This window comes from Drosophila santomea, chromosome 2R (genome assembly GCF_016746245.2).
Source record: "Drosophila santomea strain STO CAGO 1482 chromosome 2R, Prin_Dsan_1.1, whole genome shotgun sequence".
In the NCBI taxonomy this organism is placed as follows: Eukaryota; Metazoa; Arthropoda; class Insecta; order Diptera; family Drosophilidae; genus Drosophila; species Drosophila santomea.
This window is the reverse complement of record NC_053017.2, coordinates 13,993,408-14,014,698: the sequence shown is the minus strand read 5'-3', so window position 1 is coordinate 14,014,698 and position 21,291 is coordinate 13,993,408. Positions and strand designations below refer to the sequence as shown.

General features: G+C 45.3%; 6 protein-coding genes across 7 annotated transcripts in view; 3 read left to right on the top strand and 3 right to left on the bottom strand.

Annotated features, from left to right (window-relative positions):
* Positions 1–2,429: 2,429 nt before the first annotated feature.
* Positions 2,430–5,209, top strand: LOC120445905 (prohibitin-2). Of its 2 annotated transcripts, none has more exons than XM_039626558.1 (7): positions 2,430–2,505; positions 2,609–2,753; positions 3,147–3,493; positions 3,559–3,792; positions 4,000–4,077; positions 4,143–4,242; positions 4,937–5,209. In XM_039626558.1, exons 2-7 carry the CDS (start codon positions 2,621–2,623, stop codon positions 5,059–5,061), a joined length of 1,017 nt encoding a protein of 338 aa, XP_039482492.1. In that variant the 5' UTR covers positions 2,430–2,505; positions 2,609–2,620; the 3' UTR covers positions 5,062–5,209. The 2 variants fall into 2 exon arrangements, with proteins under 2 accessions (XP_039482492.1, XP_039482493.1); XM_039626559.1 differs by having other exon boundaries at positions 2,446–2,482.
* A 592-nt stretch (positions 5,210–5,801) lies between these two features.
* LOC120445904 (kelch-like protein 17) lies at positions 5,802–12,941 on the bottom strand. The gene is made up of 6 exons (XM_039626556.1): positions 12,717–12,941; positions 9,158–9,353; positions 8,501–8,684; positions 7,723–7,819; positions 6,218–7,550; positions 5,802–6,161 (listed from the first exon to the last, which is right to left on the bottom strand). The coding sequence occupies exons 2-6, from the start codon at positions 9,181–9,183 to the stop codon at positions 5,948–5,950; spliced, it is 1,854 nt and encodes a 617-aa protein (XP_039482490.1). The 5' UTR covers positions 9,184–9,353; positions 12,717–12,941; the 3' UTR covers positions 5,802–5,947.
* Positions 12,942–14,521: 1,580 nt separating this feature from the next.
* On the top strand, positions 14,522–16,687 carry LOC120445906. Its single transcript, XM_039626561.2, has 3 exons — positions 14,522–14,717; positions 15,641–16,150; positions 16,274–16,687. Exons 1-3 carry the CDS (start codon positions 14,663–14,665, stop codon positions 16,600–16,602), a joined length of 894 nt encoding a protein of 297 aa, XP_039482495.1. The 5' UTR covers positions 14,522–14,662; the 3' UTR covers positions 16,603–16,687.
* A 122-nt stretch (positions 16,688–16,809) lies between these two features.
* LOC120445907 lies at positions 16,810–18,185 on the bottom strand. The gene is made up of 4 exons (XM_039626563.2): positions 17,884–18,185; positions 17,722–17,807; positions 17,401–17,554; positions 16,810–17,213 (listed from the first exon to the last, which is right to left on the bottom strand). Exons 1-4 carry the CDS (start codon positions 18,068–18,070, stop codon positions 17,080–17,082), a joined length of 561 nt encoding a protein of 186 aa, XP_039482497.1. The 5' UTR covers positions 18,071–18,185; the 3' UTR covers positions 16,810–17,079.
* Positions 18,186–18,666: 481 nt separating this feature from the next.
* LOC120445908 lies at positions 18,667–20,160 on the top strand. Its single transcript, XM_039626564.2, has 4 exons — positions 18,667–18,909; positions 19,611–19,678; positions 19,735–19,897; positions 19,978–20,160. The coding sequence occupies exons 1-4, from the start codon at positions 18,789–18,791 to the stop codon at positions 20,076–20,078; spliced, it is 453 nt and encodes a 150-aa protein (XP_039482498.1). The 5' UTR covers positions 18,667–18,788; the 3' UTR covers positions 20,079–20,160.
* The window catches only part of LOC120445903 (protein dopey-1 homolog), a 9,857-nt gene continuing 8,689 nt past the window's right edge, over positions 20,124–21,291 (bottom strand). Inside the window, exons 10-11 of the mRNA XM_039626555.1 lie at positions 20,942–21,284; positions 20,124–20,876 (exon numbers count right to left, since the gene is read on the bottom strand). Coding sequence (XP_039482489.1) covers positions 20,655–20,876; positions 20,942–21,284 — 565 coding nt within the window. The 3' untranslated portion in view covers positions 20,124–20,654. The remainder of the gene's footprint in view (positions 20,877–20,941; positions 21,285–21,291) is intronic.

Below are 21,291 nucleotides of genomic sequence, written 5' to 3'. Positions count from 1 at the left end.
CCCAAAATATTAATAGATCCGTTAATAGATCCATTGGTAACTAAAATAGCTCCCTATGAGAAGCACAACGAATAGGGTTTTATGTAAATGGGAAAGGTCTGCGATAGAGCAGCTCTTCCGCTGGCGAATGATGCAGCATTTTCCGATCCCCAACCGAATTTCCACCCCCCAACGAAGTGATCACGCTATGCTCCACTGCCAAATCCGTATGATGTCTGTGCTTTTGTTTTTGTTTGTGTTTTAGCTTTTTGCTTTTCACATTTCACATGTCAGGTGGCAGAGGGGGCGGAGTATTGGTTCGGAATAATTGCCAGTCAATGCAATTACACATCCTCCGTCGGATTTTATCGGTCGGGTGTTTTTCAACCAATTACAATCCGTTACACATTTTTTTTTGCAGCCCAGCAAAATGAGCAGTTGTTCTAATGGATTACAGATTCGTACCACATATACTATATAGACTTGCAGTCTGCATCTGATTGCACAAGTGATGAATGATGCCCAAGTTCTTAATATGCAAAACGTGCTGTTTGGCTTGAACTTGGCCAACGACAAGTCGACGGTAGTTCCTCAATACGAAACCATTGGCTTACACCCCCTCGGCGTGTCACATGGAAATTCAAGTTCAAGTGCCTGTCGTCGCTCAATGGAAACTAAATTGGCAAGCTTTGTTGGCCCCGCCAATAAGCACATAACTAAGCTAAGTACAACCGATCCGATGTTGGCCCATACTAAAGTCAACCGAACGATCGCATTTGGCTTTTCCAGCGGCTCGTTGCGCATGTTAATTGCCAGCTGATAGTCGATTTTGGCTCAGATGACATTGACTAGGGTACTTCCACCCACTTCCACATATGTATGCTCAGCTCTCCTCCAGAACTTGGTATTGGGTATTCCGCTTGTGAGTCTCTGCGGTCTTCCAACCGAACTCATCAGGTATTAAGTGCACGCAAAGAAATTGATGCTTAACACCCATATTTGATTATAATAGTATGACTGCTTTTCAACACATTTATGTTGCAGTAACTTGAATGTTTATTGTATCTGTCAGTTCAAGAAAACAGAAATCACAACACTGATTTTTCATTTAATAAATGCCAGAAACCCAAATTTGTTTTCAGTGCTGTGCAGCTTAGTATGTAGATTTCCTTGGGGGATTCCGGGAGTGCGAATTCACACGTCACCGTCATATATTTTGATGCAAACTTTGCGCTGCGAATTCGAAATGAACCAGATCGAATTGGGTCTACGTTGTCTTAGGCCCGCAGTTGAATTTTCGACGTCAGATCGAAATTTAGCAGCCACTAAGGGGCACCTGTTAGCATCTTAACGTGATTTGATGTGATGTGATCAAAAGAAAGGTGGCAGGTGCGTCAGCTAACTAACCGAATTTCGGCGCTTTTAGCGCAGCTAATTCGAGGAATTTTCCACGCCACTTGACAGCAGCAAAACATTGTGTCTCCTTTAGCTTCACATCCCTTATCTAATCGCGATGCTGGCCTCAAATTAATTACAAATCCATCAGTGGCCAATTTGCGACAAGGGCCATAAAGCAATTGTGGGCCCCCAATCATCCACTTCCGTATCAGCGCTACTAAGCCATAAATACAAACCAATAAACACTGCGCAGAGGGTAAATCCTGAAATCAGATTGTGAAAACACGACGAAATCAAAAACCAGAGGGCCCACGAACATTTCGATAAGGGGCATAAATAATTTCTCCGGACGATTTGAATTCCTTTCCGCTCCAGCACACTGGAGCTATTCGCTTGAAATTGTAATTGTCACAATTTTACAAAAAACTCACAACAGGTGAGTTTAAATGCTGCAAAAAAAACAAAAACAGACCCTGGCAGATTCCATCACTACGTTTGTTTGTCTATTTATAACTTTGGCCCACAGCTCTAAGTGATTAGGGGCAACGCACCACGAGTTCTTTTTTATGTTATTTTAATTATGTAAATATGTTCGTTTTCAAAGCTCCCAAGCAGAGAGAGTCAAGTAATGGAGTTTATATGTAAATAAATTATTTGTATTTATTATATTTTATTTTTATTTCGTAAAAGAGCTTAAATAAATGTTTAAAAGTTTAACTCAAGCTGTGTCCAATCCTCAAGTCGCGCCCAAGCCGCACGGAAATCGCGCACAAATAGTACATAAGTCGCGTGCAAAACGCGCCAAATTTAAATTTTGTTATTTTTAATTTTTTGTTCAGTATTTCTCACTACTTAAATACTACTACACAAACAATTTGTTCAGTAAAAAGAAAGTAATATAACTAACATTAAAGCATATTATTAATCATTTTGGCTTCGAGTACTCTGTTATTAGAAAATATATATAATATATTTTAATTCAATTGCAATTGCAATTTCGTTAGCAAATACACAAACCGATAGTAGCTTATACATTGCATTTCAATCGATTACAAATAACGAATGATTATGTGAAAACGTCGCATACGGTCACACCGAACCAAACGTGCGTAAGAATTTCCCAATATTGTACGGCTAAAAATCATACGTCTATTATTACTATTACAAATTCTATAGAGAGTGCTTTGCGTTTAACGACTTTTCTAATTATTTTTGAAATTCCTCGCCGCAGAAGACAAACAAGATGGCACAGAGCAAATTGAACGATCTTGCCGGCAAGCTGGGCAAAGGTGGTCCGCCGGGACTGGGAATCGGACTGAAGGTCCTGGCTGCCGTGGGAGCTGCCGCCTATGGTGTCAGCCAGTCCCTGTACACCGGTAAGCATATAGCCGATCGGATATATCCACCGATTTAATGATTAACCGCATAAACACGGCCACTAGCGGCATGTGCACATAACCTCAAATGATTACAGAGTGCATAGAGAGATATGCCCTTGTGTGTGTGTTTCTGCTGTTTCTCGGATTTCATAACTAACAATCTGATTTGCAATATTCCTATTAGACTCTAATAAGATGCCTGTAAGGAATATCAGTTATCCTCACTTACTTGTTACTAGTTATAGTCAGCCAATCCCACATTTCATCTTCCCTTGATTGCATAACAAACTCCACTTAGATTTCTATTTACTTTAGGGTCTTAAGTCCAAAGTAATTATAAGTAATATATATGAGAAAAAGCACTCACTTCATTCATTTTCCATTCAACAGTTGAGGGTGGTCACCGCGCCATCATCTTCAGCCGTCTGGGCGGCATTCAGAGCGACATTTACTCCGAGGGCCTGCACGTGCGCATCCCCTGGTTCCAGTATCCCATCATCTATGACATTCGCTCGCGTCCCCGCAAAATATCCTCGCCCACTGGCTCCAAGGATCTGCAGATGATCAACATCTCGCTGCGTGTGCTGTCGCGTCCCGATTCACTGAACCTGCCCTATCTGCACAAGCAGCTGGGCGTGGACTACGACGAGAAGGTGCTGCCCTCCATTTGCAACGAGGTGCTGAAGAGCGTGATTGCCAAGTTCAATGCCTCGCAGCTTATTACCCAGCGTCAGCAGGTAGATATATTTAAATTTACAATTGTAAATTCAGTTTGTATATAGTATTTGTCTGTCACATCAAGGTATCCCTGCTGATTCGCAAGGAGCTGGTGGAGCGCGCCCGCGACTTTAACATCATTCTGGACGATGTGTCCCTCACCGAGCTGAGCTTTGGCAAGGAATACACTGCCGCCATTGAGGCCAAACAAGTGGCCCAGCAGGAGGCACAGCGGGCTGTCTTCTTTGTGGAGCGCGCCAAGCAGGAGAAGCAGCAGAAGATTGTGCAGGCTGAGGGAGAAGCCGAGGCTGCCAAAATGATATCCTTTTACAAAACACTAATTTGAATATCCGTTTTACATCCATTTACTTTTGACTAATAAGCTGTTAGTATTATGTGAGCTAGAAAAACTTCACTGTTTTTCTTTGTTCACCGTGTACTCTTGGCCTTCTAGAAACATGTAAATTGGGATTAGGTTTGCCAACATTATTGCCACCTACTGGTTCTCCTTAATTGATATGTTTACTTAGGTCTGGCCGTGAAGCAGAACCCAGCCTACCTGAAACTGCGCAAGCTGCGTGCCGCTCAAAGCATTGCCCGCACGGTAGAATTACACTCTCTAACATTCTCTGATTTAAAAGTAATTAATTGCTTTCTCCCAATCAACAGATTGCCAGCTCACAGAACAAGGTCTATCTGTCGGCGGATAGCTTGATGCTCAACATCCAGGACTCTGGCTTCGATGACATGACTGAGAAGGTTTACAAAAGTAAATAGCTCTCGTTTTGATTAACAAAAAGAGTTTACTTTTAAGTTGAAAACACTTGTGCTTTTGGTTTCAATCACATTGGCCAGAACTTAGACATAGCCTATATAATTGAGTAATTTCTAACGCGTTTTCCGTACTCCATCTCTCTTCCTATTTGCCACCAAAATTTCGTTCTGTTAACGTTTCTCCCGATCGCGCAACCCAGTAGCCGATGACCTGGACTAGGAGGCGATCCGCATTCGTTGTTAATTAATTTTTATTGCAATTCCTTTTGAGCTAGAGCCTAAGTACCGTTTAGTTTTAACCACTCCCAAGCGGCGCATCGGCTTCATTTTTTCACGAATTGTCTGCCAAGTGCAACATCCTTCTCACCCGGAGGCAGCTTCATCCCACATCCGTTCACTGGGTGCCAAGGATCGAAACGCGGCACAGTTCTTTGTGGATCAATGATACCAATGCGGGCAGATGGTCGCAAACAGCATTTAACTTTCCATGTCCCATCATCGAGAGTCACGTGAATCGGAAACTGAAAATAAATGCGTACTGAGAACTGTCTGACGATCGTTGTGTCCCCTTAATACCAAATACCAACTGATTTTTGCTCTTAACTGCCGGGGCACAGACTCGTGAAAAAACGAAGCCGCGTCCCCGTGCAGCGATCCCTCCACTAATCCCAATCCCCCAATCTTTGCAGTTGGCACCGGTCTGCCCAAGGACTGGTTGGACGCCAGGAAAATGGCCTCGAAGGTCGCCCAGCCGGCGGAGAAGGAGAAGAACGTGGGCAAGGTGGCGAGCAGCATGGCCGAGCGGATGATGTGATCCACTCCTTAGCGCGGGGGCTTCCTGTCAAGATCCTAGTACAAATCGAACATAGAAAAGAACAGACGACAGACGACGCATATGATTACGAAACATTTACTTATCGTTTTAATTGCGTGTATAAAATACATAAGAATAGTACATAAGAGTGTATACAGTATATAATTTAAGTGTATAGAGGTTTATCTATGTAAATTGTAGGCAGATTAGGTTGCTTCTCCAGGAGTTGTGTCCCCGCGGCATTCCCATGTTGTGTGTAAGTGTGTGTGTGTGTGTGTGTATGTGAGAGATCTTGACTAGAAACATGTGTGTGTGTTATGGTGTATGGGCATGCATCCACTGCGATTTTCCTTCTTGGTTGAGCAATCGAGCCACCGCCCGGGGTCTCCAAGTCATATAAATATTCTTAAAGTCTATCCATAACGAACTCGAACAATCAAATTCCTGCATTAGGCGCGTGGGGTTAGCTTTGTATGTAAGTGTTAATTTGTAATTGTAAGGTGGCTTAGAAGCGACGCGACATGGACCACGATCAGGCCGTCGCCGGTGGCTTTCCTCCTCCGGATCCGCTGGCCCCGCTGGTACTTCCGCTCTCGCTGCCACTGCTGCTGGCATTGCTGTTGGCCCTGCGGCTCTCCGCCAGTCCGGGTGTCTCCCTCCGATGGCGACGCAGCGTGGAACTGGCCGACGGCGCGGAACTACTCAGCGCAATGTTGGCCGTGAAGGCAGCAGCTTCGGCACGGCTCGGAACGGTCAGAGTGCCTCCCGCTCCCGATGACGCGGGTGGAATGGCACCACCGGATCCAATGCCGTTGATGGTGCTGCTGCCATTACTAGTGCCGCTCGCTGCAGCTGCGGCGAAGGACTCGGTTATGCTGGCCAAGGGTCATAAGTTCGTCGTCTGCACCAGTCCGCGCTCCAGATGGAAGCACTCCAGGACGGCGGCGCCGACGGAGCTGCGTCTAGCCACCATTGCGTTGACCACGCTCCACTTGTTCAGCCGCGGATCGTATCGCTCCACCGAGTTCAGCGAGGAGCTGCCATCGTTGCCGCCCAAGGCGAATAGGGCGCCCTCCACCTCGACCACTTCATGGGTGGATCTGTAAAAGAACCCAATTAATAAATGGAAGATGCACTATTGATGTGAACTCCTCACCTTCGCGAGTGCATGGCTGCGATGGGTTCCCAGCTGTTCCTGCGCAGGTTGAATCGCTCGCCGCTGGACATGCACATCGTGCCATCATTACCACCAATGCAGTAGAGATGCCCGTCGGTGGAGGCGACGCCACAGCTGCTCCTGCGTGCCGTCATGCTGGGCACCGGTTGCCAGCGACCCACTCTGGGATCAAACCGCTCCACGCTCGACTGGTAGTTGGTGGAATCGAAGCCGCCCAGACTGTAGATGCAATTCTCCAGCACAGCCAGTCGGCAGTACCTTCTCCTTGTGCTCATCGCCGGACAGGAGCTCCAGATGCCGGTGAGCGGATCATAGCGCTCCATGCTGCTCAAGCAGGAGGCGCCATCGTAACCACCACAAACGTAAATCAAGGCATCGTAGGAGCAGATGCCCAAGCAGCTGCGTTTCGTGCCCATTGGGGTGATGTTGCTCCACTTGTTGGTCAGTGGATTGTAGCTCTCCGCCGTGGCCAGATCACTGACTCCGTCGTAGCCTCCAACGACGTACAGCTGCTTGTGCAGAGAAGTTACGCCGGATCGGGAACGTCGCCACAGCATTGGAGCCACTGGACTCCATGAGTTGGAGCGCGGATTGTACACCTCGCACTCGTTGTGAATGGCGAAGAGACTGCCACCTCCCACCGCGAAAACGTAGGGTTTCATGCCCTCCGGACGACGCTCCTGGGTCCGCTGACTGCCCATGATGCTGCGTTGCTCCGGTAGCAGATGGTACTTCATGGCCTCCAGGAGCAGCTCCTTGCACTCGGAGTCATCGCGCATGAGCGTCTCCGTTTCCACGCAGCTCATGAGGAAATCCCTGCTCACCAGCGGCAGCCTTACGTTCGACATCAGCTCGGCAATGTGGAGTCGTCGAGCGGCCAGGTCATGTTTAACCCAATTGATAACGGCGGCAAAGACTCGCTCCTCGGAGCTGATGTTCAGCTGGCTGTTGGAGATCAGCTCGCGAACCTCCTCGAACGGCAGCAGCAGGAACTCCTCGGTGCCCACCACCTGCTGGAAGTTCTGCAGGGCGTACTTATGCGATCGCGTATGCAGCTCCTTGCAGGAGTGGGCATCTGCGAAGCTGCGTATGCCCAAGCAGTTGGAGGGATGCAGCTGGCGCAGCAGGAACTTGCAGCAGGCATCCCGCACCGAGTGCATCTGCAGCAATCCGGAGGCGGGCAGCAGCACCTGCACGTTCTGCTCGGTGATCGTGATCTCGCCGGTGTAGGTGTAATCGATCAGCTGCCGCAGCGCCGAGCTGTCCACGTCGTGCAGTCGGACTAATCCCTGGGTGCGCTCCAGCATGTCATCTGGTGAATGTATAAGATCAGTTACCATATTGCTTCAGTGATTGGATTGATATTCAATATCTAGGATTGTGTAATACGTATTTACATAGGTTACCAGTATTCTTTAGGTACCAGCTGAACTGGAAGTGCCTGGATAGGATTGCATTGCTTTTTGTTACAGAAGGTCACTCACCGTTGAACATCGCATAGAAATAGGGCGATACGGAGGCCAGGACCACTCGATGGGCGTTGATGGTGTCGCCGCCCACTTCCAGGCGCACATCGCACAGCTGAAATGGGCAGAAAACAGAGTGTGAATGGAGTGAAGAATGGGAAGGCTGTTGAGACTCGGGGCAAAGTGTCCCTTACAAATCCGATTAATGCCCGACTACGTGCTCAATTTGTACTCCAAATCCCGCACTTCCACTTCCACCCCCATCTTGAAGCCTGGCAAGGACTCTCCATCAATAACTTTTGACAGGGAGTGCAGGGCAGTCAATGAACCCGATGGTGGAGGCACTTTTTAATGGCAACGTGTCGCTTACATCATGGCGCGCTTCTGGTTAAGGCCAACTCATCCACCCGCTGCTGGATTGCCAGTAAAATGGCAATTTGCTCTAATAGCCTCACCCAGCTGAACTTTCGTGCGAGGGCGAGGGGGCGGCATCGGTCGCAATTAATGTTGCCGACTGCCCAAAATGAAAGAGAAACGCGCGAAAGACATTATGTATGCGCCATGTGGGCCAGCGTCAAGTCGGACTTGCGACGACCTCAATCACGCGCCCATTCTAAATATATACGAGTATTTTAATTATGTTCCCGCCTAATGCAATTAGTACGGCAATATCAAGATCTGTCAATTAATGGTATATATGCGTTTGAACTCTGTCTTATTGCTGATTTCAAAAGAAGCAATCGATCTGGCCATGACCATAACTTGTTTGATTTCCCAACTAGGAAATCATCCTCACCTGCGCATTGCTCCGCATCTGGTTGATGGCTGCAAAGGAGGCGATGCAGTGGCCAGGATTCTGGTGATGTGCCTGGGGCAGCACCTCCTCATTGGGACCCGGTGGACTCAGATCGCTGGGCGTCTGTGTGGAGTTGTTGCTGGTGGTGGTGACATCCTCGTTGTTGCCACTCGCCTCGCCAGCGCTGCAACGAGATTGTGATGAGTTCGTAAAATCATCGCCTCCACAAAATCAAGACGCGAAAACATAATAATAATGGTAATGCCGGCGACAAGGTGTCGGCAAAAACAGAAACAGGAACTGCTCCACTGCTGTAACGCCAGGGGTTGTTTATGCTACATGTTTATGCTCATGTCACTTTGAGGGGGCTGGCATTTTTGGGGGTTGAATGGAGCGAACATGAAGCACCAAGTCGCCACTTGAATTTCAGTTTTGGTGCACAGAAAATAATGAACAAAATTCATGTGCTAAACTTTAAGCATTGAAATCATAGTACAAAAATCATGTGCTAAACTTTAAGCATTGAAATCATAGTTCAAAGTCTTTTAGAATAAGTATATGGCAATGGGTGCGTATGGTAATATCATTACCACTCTTTAGAAATTTTCACCTTTTAGTTATAAGCTACTATATTAGATTTATTTCCCGTGTACTTACTGATTGGATTTCACGGGCAGAAACATTGCGACTTCGTCTGGCCGATGTTTATGCTAATGATGGGGTTACTGGCGGCACTTCCCTTATCTCTGTGCTGCAGCTTGCTCCTAAAACATATCCTCGTTTTGGTCCTTGATTGGTGTCTTCAGTTCGGTACGGTTCAGTCTTTATATTGGCAGTTCAGCTCCAACTTCAGCTGAAATGGGGGGAAGCCAAAAATCAATACTGTGGACAATTGTTGTGGCCGCCCGCATGGAAGAGAATGGCTTTGGATTTGGGTCAGATGGATGGAGGGATTGGTGGTTGGCTGGATATGATATCACTCGGGCTTTTTGGCATGTCAAAGTGAAGGAAGCATCTGAATGAAACTAAAAACTGGGTTAAGTGCCACCCGGCCATTGTTTATGCCTGTTCTCGGGATGTGAAGTGCTTAGGCGTGGGAGAGTCTTTGAAGGACCCAGGAAATGGGGCAGGATGTGGCCTCGCCAAATTGCTTGTCGCATGCAACTTGCGCATTTTGTCAGCAATTTTGTTGGCAAACAAAAAAGCCACGCGATTTGTATACAGAAAGAAATGCTGCAGCAGAATAAATTAATAAATGTTTATGTGACAGTTGATTTTAAAATGTTTATTTTGAGGCAATACGAGTACAATATCTGTATATTAAACTTTTTTGAGTCGAATCTCATTTACATAAGATATTTCAGGCGTTCATTGACCTTGTTAAATATGCAAAAGTAGCTTTGTAGAAATAGCCTGTCTGTAATTTTATCTTTTTTAAACATTTACAGATTCTATGGAGGGTGTTGGGTATAGGAAATTATAACCAAAAAAAGGTAGTTCTTCAAATGTGGAGAGAGCGTTTCTCTTTATCACGTCTGGAAAGTGCTCTTTGGGGTCAACAAAACGTGTCTCTGGCACATGTTTGTGAATTTAACGTCACGAATTTATCGCTGCATTAACAAAACAAAACAAGGCAACGAAAAAGCAGTAGCAGCATTAACAACCATCAACTGCTTAAAACATACAAAATTTCACTTTGCGCACAACACGAATTAACGACAATTTCAGTACGCTGTTTTTTAGTTTTTTTTTTTTAGTTTTTAGTTAACTGAGCAACAGCCATCGAGGCGGCCTGCCATGCTTGAGGGCGCAATTGTGCTGGAGGGCAATGTACGCCGACTGTTGCTGTTTCAATTTCTGTTTCTGTTTCTGTTTCTGTTCAGCACCCTCCCAAAACGCCCCCAAAAACCACCTCAGAACCCCCCAGTTTGAAAAGAAGCCCCATTAGGCTAAATGTTTACTGCGCTGGCAAAGCAAAAGCAGGCCAGTTGCCATCGTGGGACAGCCCTCGATTGCATTCTGAGTTGCATTCTGCAGGCAGTTTTTTTTGGGCGGGGTCAGCACTCTTCGTCACACGCGGCGTATGAGTAATTAAAGGCTTTCAGCCAGGGTCAGAATGCGGTGCGGTTGTCTCAGTAACTAAGCTAACACGGCTAACTGTTGTTTGTGGCCAACAAAAAACAATGAAATTATGCTAGGCGAGCTCATTTATGCACAGCGGCAAAGAGCTGGGAAATTTAGCTTATGAAATATATGAAGGTAAGCAGCTTTACTGAGCAACGGTAGTTTTTAAATATTTATAATATTTTCAGGAATAGGTGGAATCTTGTTTGTAGAAAATTATATATATTAATCTAAACATGATGTGAAGTTTTGTTTAAAATACGAAGAAAGATGTGAAGTTTTGTTTAAAATATGAAGAAAGATGGTGTGGAATAATAATCCTATTTTGGGTTACAAAGTCAGTTGGCTTTTTCTCTGTGTACTTAAAGGGGCAATCATGTCTAACACACACGCAATGGCAGGTTCAGGAACCGGAAGTGCTGAGGGTGGAGCAGGAAGTGGGTTTTAGCCAAGGTGTAACTCTCGCTGACCTTCAGCGGTTCGATGAGCTGGGGGTCTCTGACTCAGGCTGCAGGGGGTGGCACTAATTATAAAACAAACCCAACTAAAAATATGATTATCAAAGAAGCGCTTGGCAGAGAGAAAGAGAGAGAGTGGGAAGCTGTTCCCCAGCAACATCTGCGGTTTGGAGTGTGAAATTTAAATTAAATGCTCCGCACGTAGAGTCCGAAATGTGGGTAAACCGACGACGGGAGTAATACCAGCCGCACTCATTCAGTAATATTAAATGCTTTTTGGCGACGGAGCAGAACCGCGGAATATAAAAACAAATAAAAGAACCCAAAACACACGGAGCCACACAAAAAAAATTGTGCAAACATTGAACCGGTTGTAGTTTTTTTTTTTTGCCCAACCACTCGCCCAATTTGTTGTTGGCCACCTATGGATATGTGGAGAGGTATCCACTATGTCTATGCTCCTCACCTCCACGTGATTCGGCCAACTGAAATCACAGTGCCAAATCGGAGGGCCTCCAGCATGCTTCTTGCACGCTTCATTGATGATTAACCAGCTAAGTTTGCCGCTGCTTCTGCTGCTGCAATGCAATATTCTGCGACCCACCAAGGTCAACTGCTTTTGCAATCGAGCGGAAATCGCGAAATCGAGCTGCGGACTCAGCGCTACTTACAGCTAAAAGTTGGTGAATAAGATGCAGATTATAGCAGCTAACTCAGGTGGGGAGAATAGGATAGATTTCTAAGCAACTGCCAGTCTAATGAAGCCGAACTTAAGTGTTCTCGGTAGCTGATTTATACAAATTTCACAGAATCTAGTATGTCGCAGAAATCTGTATACGTTCACAATATTTCATAAATTATGTACATATTGAAATGAGATAGAAAATAAATGTTATTAATATTTCAGCAGGTGCTCTTAAGGTATCAAAGAACTACAGTTTGTGTAGAATAGGCTATTATACTATTTTGAATACCTCTTTGCAGTGAACGCAAAATTCGTCGCACACAAAAAAGTCCCAAAAATGTTTAGCACTTTTTTTTTTGATTTTAGCGGAAAGAACAAGAGGCTCTCGAAGACGCCCGCGCCCAAATCGAACATCAAGTGCCAGTGCGTGCTTGGTAAAGAGATGCCCACCTCCGAATTTGGATGAGGGTTACAGCTGGGGATGTGGGCCAAGTAAACAAGCGGCAACAACGAACAAGAACACCAATGGCCAGCCATTATTAAGTATACGCAGCGTAAGCCGACAGATTGCTCTATTGGTCTATTGGTGAGCCCAGAAGTTGGAAACGGGAAAAGGGAACGAGGAAACGTGGAAGCGTGGAAAATGCGATAGGGGCTGGGAAAAGCACATAACGAAAGTGAGTGTGGAAGCCGGCATTTCGGATTTTAGGCCTGAGTTTGGGGTTTGGGTTCTGGGGTTTGGTTATCGGTGTGGGTCGTCAACCTGCTGTCAGCGCGGGAAATGTGAAAAACAGCCGTTTTTCCCCATGGCGCCGGCGCACTGGCCTGTGAAAAACTCCATGGTGGGGCCAAAAAGGAAGTTTCTAAGATGCAACGGCATGTGCACATTCTCCTTCCCACCCAAAAACAAAAAAAAGGAAAACTTAAAGGAAAAGGGAGTTCGCCGCACCTTTATCCAAAAATTGATAGCTTTTTCCTCAGATATTGCTCCTCCTCCTGGAGTTTCCTGATCTTAATTGCACTTTTATTCTTTGGTGGCTTTTATTCTTCGCTAGCTTTTCCGGGTGGAGTTCACTTTTCACTACGAATTTCAACTGCTGTGAAGCCAATTATTTTTCGTCGCAACTGCAACAACTGCGCTGTGCTGACGGCAACTTCGCGGCACGAAAGCTCAAGAGCGACTGAGCGAGAATCTGAATCTGATTGGAATTGGAGCCCCAAAAACCAAACCCCCAAAGCTTTTCTTTGAGCGGAATGTTTGGGATTTGGAACAGCAGAAAAGCTCGCCGTTCTCAACGACTTTTTAACGCTCTACACTGGAAATCTAATAAAATATCCATTGTTTTGCAAAATCAACATTTCCATACTTGGTCAAATCAAACGAAAATTTAAGCAAATTTAGGAAAATAATTTTATATAATAAACAATTTTTATTAGATCAGAATTATCAGAAATATAATGATTTTTTATGGATATTTTAAGTAATGATCTGTTTATCTTAGTATTTTATTTATTATTCCAGCAACCTTGATACTTTTGCAATTATTCAAGCAAAAAAGGGTTTACTTGCATATTACTGACTCGTGTGCTGTCGAAATGTATAAAATTACTTGCAGCCTAAAAATGGTAAAAACTAAAATATCATCTTAAATCGATTAAAAAATTGTAACTTTGTGCGTTTGTGAATAACTCGAACGAATGCTGATGCGCCGTGAGTTGACTTGAGCTAACTTGTAATTGAAGCCTAATTAACAAACAGTTAGTGCTTCTAAGTTTCTCAAACGCTGTGGAGGCAAACTTTCAGTTCCCCAACCAACTGCTGCTACTGAACCTTTGCCTTTGGAGCAGGGGGGTCACTCACCAGCCAAACAAAAGCAAACCAAAGCAAAGCTGGCCAAACCAAACCTCTGGACCATTAGGACGCCCAGCGTGTCACAAAGAAGCTCCATGCAAATCCAATTAGGAGCGTGGAGCGGCCAAGGCCCGAAGGTGGTGCAGCTCCTGGACTGTATGCTTGGATCGTTGGATGGTTGGATGCACGGTGGCTCACAGTGGCCGGTGGAAGCCACCGAAGTCAGCCACTGACCCAATTATGCTAATACGGTGGCCAAACTCGAAAGCCTTTGACGTCATGTTAGCCGGATGCAGGAACGCAGGATGGATGAATGGTTAAATGGATAAATGGCTAAATGGATGGATGTCTGGGATGCGAGGGAACAAAGGCGTGTGGCAAGACCGGCTTACACCTGGAGCAATATCTCTATTGCCGCAGAAATTGCGAAATATGACAAGATAATTGCATAAAAAAAAGAAAAGGGTCCTTTGGCACACCTGAGACTTATTGGCTTGGCTTCGCATCCAATGGTGGGTTGGAATCCAGCCTGGACACTCGACTCCCAATTGCTGGCAATGCTGTGCGCCATTTCCGTGCATATTAGAAAATTACAGAAGCTCAAGTCGCACTTCAAAAACCAAGCAAAGGTGACACTGCCATCCAGCTGGTGCGCATGTCCCTAGCGTCCTTTATTTCCATCCTGTCCTCTCCCGTCGTCCAGTCCCTCTGTCCTCCTATCGTCCTGTCCTGCTGTCGTCCTGCTCCTTTCGTCGGGCAACAGGTGCTAGCTGCGCGGAGCGTGGTCGTGGTGGCCGAAAGGATTCCGGCGGAGTTGGGTTTGGTGCGCTGCCCGCGAGGAGCTATAAAAGCGCTCGATGCGAGCAACTCGGCCGTTAGTCGTCCCTCCTCCGGCGTGGAACTCGATCCTCGCCGTGGGAGCAGCCATATACCGTGAAAGCATAGCCACCATCGTTTGAAATGTGTTTGCAAACTATTTAGCATCGGTGTATCCGTAAAATGTAACAGCACCCAGAACACGGACCTCGAAAATCAGCCACACAATGTCGCACCTGGTAATGAGGCGACGGATTCTGCTAATGGTTTTGCTGTTTGCAGGTAAGTCCATCAGTACCAAGTTCCAGTTACGGTCACAACAGACAGAAAATATTTTAAGAAATAATAAATCAGTAAAGATCATGGTTGTAGGTATTAGGAAACTCGAATGAAACCAAGGTTTATAAAATAAACTCTTCAAAGAGCTTTCTTTAGAATATACTATTCTAATACTATTGTGCTACATATTGCTTTTATACTATTATTATATTAAAAAACATATATATTAAAAACATTTTTCTCCTAAAAGGTGTATAAATCTGCGATTTAGATAAAATTTCAGTTATTAAATGGCAGAAACCAAGATTTTCCCGATTTTAAGTTGCATTTTTCCTGAAACATAACTTATCGGATCAATTTACCCGCACATCTTTCGAACCTACTAAAATTTATTAATAAAACGATTTATTTTCTAATTTACATTTCAATTTGAAGCCTATCCATAAAGAAAGTAAATCAAGCAAGAAGCTATAAAAACTACTTTTCTTATCAAAATGATGTTATGATTTAAAAACTCATCTAAGAAACTTCATTAAATCTAAATAGATTATAAGCTAAAAATGTATTTTTTTTTTGCTTTTTTAGTTATATGTTTAAGTGCTATGACAGGTAAATGGTTCTTCCCTGCTTATTGAATTTCAAAAAAAAGATATGACATCAATCCCGTGGGGCAAACTTCATCGTAACTATCTCACATTTTCGGCTATTTTTCATTTTGCGGCACTTGTTTCAAATGGAAACCTGACCTTTTTATTAGCCGCCATTGCGCCTATCACTAATTAAAATCTGTAGGGCACTAGCGGAAATTGGATGTCATGTCGTTTTGGCGAAGCCAACCCTGTTCATACCCAAGTGACTACCCCAAATCCTGCGGGAACACACACAATTAATGGGGCCCGTCTGCCGATATGCTTCTCCACCGCCAGGTCCACTGCGAAACGCACCTTTTGGCGGCGCACAGGTGGCGATAGCGACATCACCCACCACTGGTCGTGACCGCCAAATTCCGGCGGAGTGGCAACGGGACTGGGAGTTGGATCCGGACTGGGGTTTCACTGGAAGTGTGGACAGGTACTCAGTCGCGCCGCCGACGACGTCACGCACTCTGGACAACCTTTATCCTTTCGATGGCGGAAATCCGCCGCCAAAAACGAGTGAAGCGGAAATGGATAACCAATTCGGAGATAGCTATCTCGGCCCGTATCCTGCGTTGTTTGGTCGCCAGTGGCACCTTCAGCACCGCAAGCAGCTGCAGCTGCAGCACAAGTGGCAATCTCCGGCTCCACCATTTGCGGACGTCAAGCCCAAGAGGGAACCCACCAACTGGCCACCCGACGACGAGGAGCCGCCGCTTCCGTATCCCTACGCCTACAACTTGCGCTGGAAACGAAAGGACGTCCCGGAGTCGCTTCGATATATGCCCTCGATCAGTGCTGGTAAATTTGGGATTTGGCCAGCACACAACTGAGCCTTTTTTTTTTGGTTCTTTCACATATTTTAGTTAATGAAGTCACTTAACGAACCACAACGCTGCTAGTGACATTCGTTCTGCATTCCAGGAGCCATGACCAATCTGGGCGGATTTTTCAACCGCCTGGAGGCGAACCTGCGCTTCGCGGAGCAGTCGCAACTGGGCGAATCCGAGACGCGAATGCTGGAGGGGAAGCACCCGCACCCACTGCACCTGCCGCCCGTGCCGCCCGACGCTCCTCGAGATTCCGAGCAGCAGCAGCAGGAGCACGATCGGAAGACATCGAAGCTCCTGCAAGCACTGCGCGACTACAGGCCGTCCCAGAAGATTCGATCGCTGGTGTCGCGCAATCCGCAGGGATACCGCGGCTCCCAGTTCATAGATCCCAGCTACATGTGGCTGGGTCTGGGCAAATGACAGTGAGACCGCCGGAGCAGCGGATTAGGTACTTAGGTAGCTGCAGCGAATGCCGCCCCGAAATTCTATTTAATTTATGCCCTCTGTGTGTGTAGAAATATATGTTTGAAAGTCTATCGCAGCAAAAACGAACAAGTGTGTGTTAAGTTTTAAAGTTTTAGGGAATATAGAAGTTGTCATTGCCATTCAAATAATTTCCCATCTCAGTATGTATACAAAATATATATATTTTTTGCAGCCAATCGAAATATAGAGATTGGCCATTTCGTTCGAATATACGTATAGACACGATCGCGTTCAAGTAAATATATAGGATGTACACACGGATATTCGTTCTCTAATGCAACGGAAATACCGTGTAGCAAATAATTTTGGTGTTACTAGCTTGGGAAATATTGGGTTATTTGGGGAAGCCCCATTGATAGCATTCGAACAGTATTTAATCAGAGCTCGCCAAATGGAAAGTTTCAAGCGGGCTCAAATCTTGGTGTAGCTGGGATAGGAGTTGGTCTGCTGGGTCGGCGGCGGGATCAGCGGGCGCTGGATCTCACTGGAGGCCTGGATCTGCTTGAAGAGCGAGTAGATGCCGTAGTACAGATACCAGCTCAGCACTGAAACGAGATGGTGAAATGGTGATTACGTTAGCATCGTGTCCAAGTGCAATTACTGTACGATCGCAAGCCGTTGAGCGATAAGCGAAATGGGGATGCACAATTTCGCAATAACAGAGAATGTGTATACCCATTTCCAGATATAGCTGCAGCGTATGTATGCGTAAGAATGCGGTGATTCACTTACCAAGCAGGCCCACATCCAGCAAAATGATCGGAAGGGCGCCCACGAATGGCTTAGTTTCGATGACCTGGGCCAACATTGCAATATTGGCGACGATTCCAAAGACAAGCAGGACTCCATTGTTGATCAGCCAGGGCAGTAGGAGCAGATGACGTTCCTGTGGGGCAAGTAAACTATCTATTAGAAACTATCCCCAGTTATTATGGTGTCAGAGCCCTAGTGGGTTTTCCACAGAATAGTGGGGTTTTTAAGAGGTCTAGCTCTTGACATACAGTTCGCATATATAAGAGATAATACAGATTGCGCATTGATACCAGTACTTACCTTAACGGTACCTGCAACCAACATGGCCGAAGCCAGAAGATTAATCACCTTGAGCGCCAAGTAAACACTGAACACGATGATTAGCACTGCAAAAACCACAAAGAACAATCAAACATGAAATATGCGTTGTGTTGTGGGTGCATTTGTTGGTTAGAACTTTACCACTGCGAATCTGGGTGGCCGTCATGTCGGAATTATTGGAATCCTTGGCGATCTGCTGCGCAATTTCATCGACGAATCCCAGGGCGACGGACAAAATGATCGTGGCCAAGAAGGAGAGAATCACGCCCAGCCATCCAATGACCACACCATAGGTGTTCAGGCGCATGCAGAAGACCCTGGACAGCATTTTGGGTTTCCTTGATGTCGAGCTAGTGCGGATGCGGATAGACAATTTAACTTCAGTTCGCCGGCGTAGCGAAAATGCAATTGCTTAATAAGTCGCAATTCCCTCAATTCACTGACAAATGAAAGCTTTTTGGGCATCGCGGCGTTGCCAGACTGGTGCAATTAGTTTGCTTGGAAACTGTGACTTGTTCACCAGCATTTCATGTGATTTTCTAAAGTTAGGTGTATTAGTGATTTTCAAATTTGATTTTTATTTTTTGTAACATGTGTTAGCGTTAATTACTTAGCGTAATTGTCACGAAATATATTAATGTTTAAACTAACTTTTTTAAATGTAACTCTTTCAAAGTACGAATTTGATGATATTAACTAATTAAGTCATTAGTCACTAAGATATTGAAGCTTAATTCCACATATTATCCATTCTACCATAAAGTGACGTAGCATATAGACACAGATCCATACAGAAAATTACTATATTCATACAATTTTTAAGAACATATCAAACATAGTTTTCCAGCGCTCCAAAATAAAGTATTTTCTTGTTGGATAGTTAAAGAACATGTTTCTTCTGAGCGGCACAGGCATTGGTGCTTCAGTTGTTATTTGATTCTTGCGCAGTGCGGTTGTGTTTCCGTGCGCTAAGAGATTACAAACCGGTTCTAGTGCCATATATTTGGGGAAATTGGAAAACTCACTGTAAACAAAAAAGTTTCAAAATGAAAATCGCCCTGACGGTGGAAAATGGGCCCTGCAATAGCGAATTGCGCGGCTGGTGCCTGGCAATTGCGATCTACTGGCTAGTGTCCACGACTTTTAGCGTGATATTAGCTCCGAATGGTAGGAGAAATGCAAGGCGTGGCATTTGTTTATTATCACAAGCGGTTTGCCCATACAGACGCTATTTTCATATACATACAATACACCCATGGTATTCATATACCAAATAAACGAATGAGCTAATCCATTCGAGACAAACGCGTTCCAATTCACAACCACTTTGGATACAATCGCCTCCAACGATGACGACATCGCCGCCAAACTCGAGCTGACATTTCATTCTAGATGTGTATATGCATTTTCTCTCAGACTTGAATTTTCCACCACGAAATTCTTTTTCCATGGAAAATTTAATAATTTACTTTGGCTTTGTATGGCGTAAAACTAATTTAAAATATATGATGATAGTATTCGTTATTGACGTTATACAGTTTATTCACCATATGTCACCAAAACATCTAAAACCCGATTTCTCTTTGATTCGAAGCATTTCTATAGAACTTTTCTATAGACATTTGAAAAAGTTTTTTTATGGTTTAAGTAGAAAATGCGGTAAAAGTTGTTGATAACAAATATGTACATGTAGCGCATAACTACTCATTACATACACATAGTAACTACTTTTAGTTACAAATATGACATATTTTTTCGGAAGTAAGATAAGAAGCAAGTTTTGTTTTGAATACATACTTTACACGCTCACTGTATAATGCAAACATATATTTTATTATTCTTATTCATCATCGTTCAATTCCTTGCAGCTCTTAACTTCATTGGACTCGTCATATTTGTAGTCTCCAACATATGCTTGCTGATAGGAACCCTAAAGGTAAAAACAGTACACCCCCCCTTCCCCTTTTGACCCAACACCTTGCGGAATTCCAGGAAAAGCCAGTACTGGTGTTGGTCTGGCTGATATTCGCTGCCATCGAAGTCATTTCCTTTCCATTTGCCGTGTTCGGTGTTATCTTCCACTACGGAGGATACCGTGAAGCGACCGGATTAAACAGCACTTTTGGCGCCCTGTTTATCTACATCCTCACACTTCGTATGTATTGGCCATTACCACCGAATGGCGTAAACAAAAATGAACACGTCATGGATATTCATTCGCCCTTACACTTTCAGTTGTTATCCTGTTCAGCGCCCGACTCGTGTACTCCTTCTACCTCCAGCTGAAAAACAACGAAGCCAGCAAACAAACGCCAGCCGCCTTAAATGTGGTTTAGTTCTTGATATTCTACATTAATTGTTGGGGAAGCCCACCGTTCATCTCAGTGTATGCAATAAAATGCTTTGTTGTTTATTTAATTGCAGTTTGTCGTTAACGCACATCTCTTACTCACATCGACTCGGGATCAACTATCAACAGTTAAATACATTGGTTACATATACATACAGGGCGCTATTGGCTATTGGGCTACCGCGTTCTTAAACATTCAACATTTAAAACGATCGATCACACTACGGACAATTATATACTCTCGATCCAGTTCTCTATCTATATAGCTAGCTATCATACTCGGCATCGTCTTCTGCTCCAATCTGTTTACTTAGACATAAAATGGAAAGTTGGTCTTCTTATTGTTGCTGCTGTTATTGATGTTTTGCGACTGCGTAAAGCTCGTCTCGGCATTTTGGGTAGTTAGCTTAGCCTGCACGGCGGCCAGAATGCGCACAGCCTGGCCGGCACTGCCCGACTCCATGGCAGACTCCATACCCAGGTTGAGGTTCAGCTTGAGCTCGAATTGCGACCCACTCGCTTGGATCTGCGACTGTGTCTGCCGGTGGGCAACGGCCGGTTTTCATCTCGGCGTGGTTATGCTGGGCAACTTCTCCAGGAAATCGTTGGCCAACAGCTCTTCGATCTCCATCAAGCAATTAGCCACATCGTTCTCCGTGTCGGCAAAGTTACGCGGCTGGGGACAACTGATACCCAGCGTGGTGAAAAAGGCATACAGCTCTTGCAGCGATTGTAGTTGTTGAAAGTGTAACATCAGGTGTCTATTGCTGGGGCGTTGCAGTATCTGGAACAAATCCAAAGGTATTGGTTAGCTAGATGACGCATACGATGTGGAAGGGAATTACTCACCGGTGACTGGCTGGTGTACTTCATGTCCATCAGCCTGGCCACACGCCTGACATGCGGCACATAAAGCGCGCTGGGCAAGGTAGCCAGGTTCTCCAGACTTCCGTTGGGCAGGCGCACCTCCTCCTCGTGAACATCGAACTCGGTGCCCACAAAGGCCCATCGATACATCTGGAAATGTGGCAGCTTGGTGGCGGGCAGCACACATCCCAATTCAAGCAGCTTGCATGCCTCCAACTGCACAGATCGCCAGTGCTGCATCGGTGTTTGCGAATTGTAGCCATTGCTAGTTCCAGAAGCAGCGGACCAGGACACATCAATCCCAGAAGGCATGCGCATTTGTTGGCTGCAAA

Bases quoted from the DNA above. Each gene is read 5' to 3' on its own strand.
- LOC120445905 (XM_039626558.1), top strand. From the start codon at position 2,621: ATGGCACAGAGCAAATTGAACGATCTTGCCGGCAAGCTGGGCAAAGGT. The intron at 3,494-3,558 runs GTAGATATATTT...TGTCACATCAAG, and splicing joins TTATTACCCAGCGTCAGCAG to GTATCCCTGCTGATTCGCAA. The intron at 3,793-3,999 runs ATATCCTTTTAC...TGATATGTTTAC, and splicing joins AAGCCGAGGCTGCCAAAATG to TTAGGTCTGGCCGTGAAGCA.
- LOC120445904 (XM_039626556.1), bottom strand. From the start codon at position 9,183: ATGTTTCTGCCCGTGAAATCCAATCA. The intron at 8,685-9,157 runs GTAAGTACACGG...ATCTCGTTGCAG, and splicing joins CTGCCCGTGAAATCCAATCA to CGCTGGCGAGGCGAGTGGCA. The intron at 6,162-6,217 runs GTGAGGAGTTCA...GTTCTTTTACAG, and splicing joins GCAGCCATGCACTCGCGAAG to ATCCACCCATGAAGTGGTCG.
- LOC120445906 (XM_039626561.2), top strand. From the start codon at position 14,663: ATGTCGCACCTGGTAATGAGGCGACGGATTCTGCTAATGGTTTTGCTG. The intron at 14,718-15,640 runs GTAAGTCCATCA...CTCCACCGCCAG, and splicing joins AATGGTTTTGCTGTTTGCAG to GTCCACTGCGAAACGCACCT. The intron at 16,151-16,273 runs GTAAATTTGGGA...TCTGCATTCCAG, and splicing joins TATGCCCTCGATCAGTGCTG to GAGCCATGACCAATCTGGGC.
- LOC120445907 (XM_039626563.2), bottom strand. From the start codon at position 18,070: ATGCTGTCCAGGGTCTTCTGCATGCGCCTGAACACCTATGGTGTGGTC. The intron at 17,808-17,883 runs GTAAAGTTCTAA...TGGTTTTTGCAG, and splicing joins GGCCACCCAGATTCGCAGTG to TGCTAATCATCGTGTTCAGT. The intron at 17,555-17,721 runs GTAAGTACTGGT...CTTGCCCCACAG, and splicing joins TGGTTGCAGGTACCGTTAAG to GAACGTCATCTGCTCCTACT.
- LOC120445908 (XM_039626564.2), top strand. From the start codon at position 18,789: ATGAAAATCGCCCTGACGGTGGAAAATGGGCCCTGCAATAGCGAATTG. The intron at 19,679-19,734 runs GTAAAAACAGTA...GCGGAATTCCAG, and splicing joins TGCTGATAGGAACCCTAAAG to GAAAAGCCAGTACTGGTGTT. The intron at 19,898-19,977 runs GTATGTATTGGC...TTACACTTTCAG, and splicing joins TATCTACATCCTCACACTTC to TTGTTATCCTGTTCAGCGCC.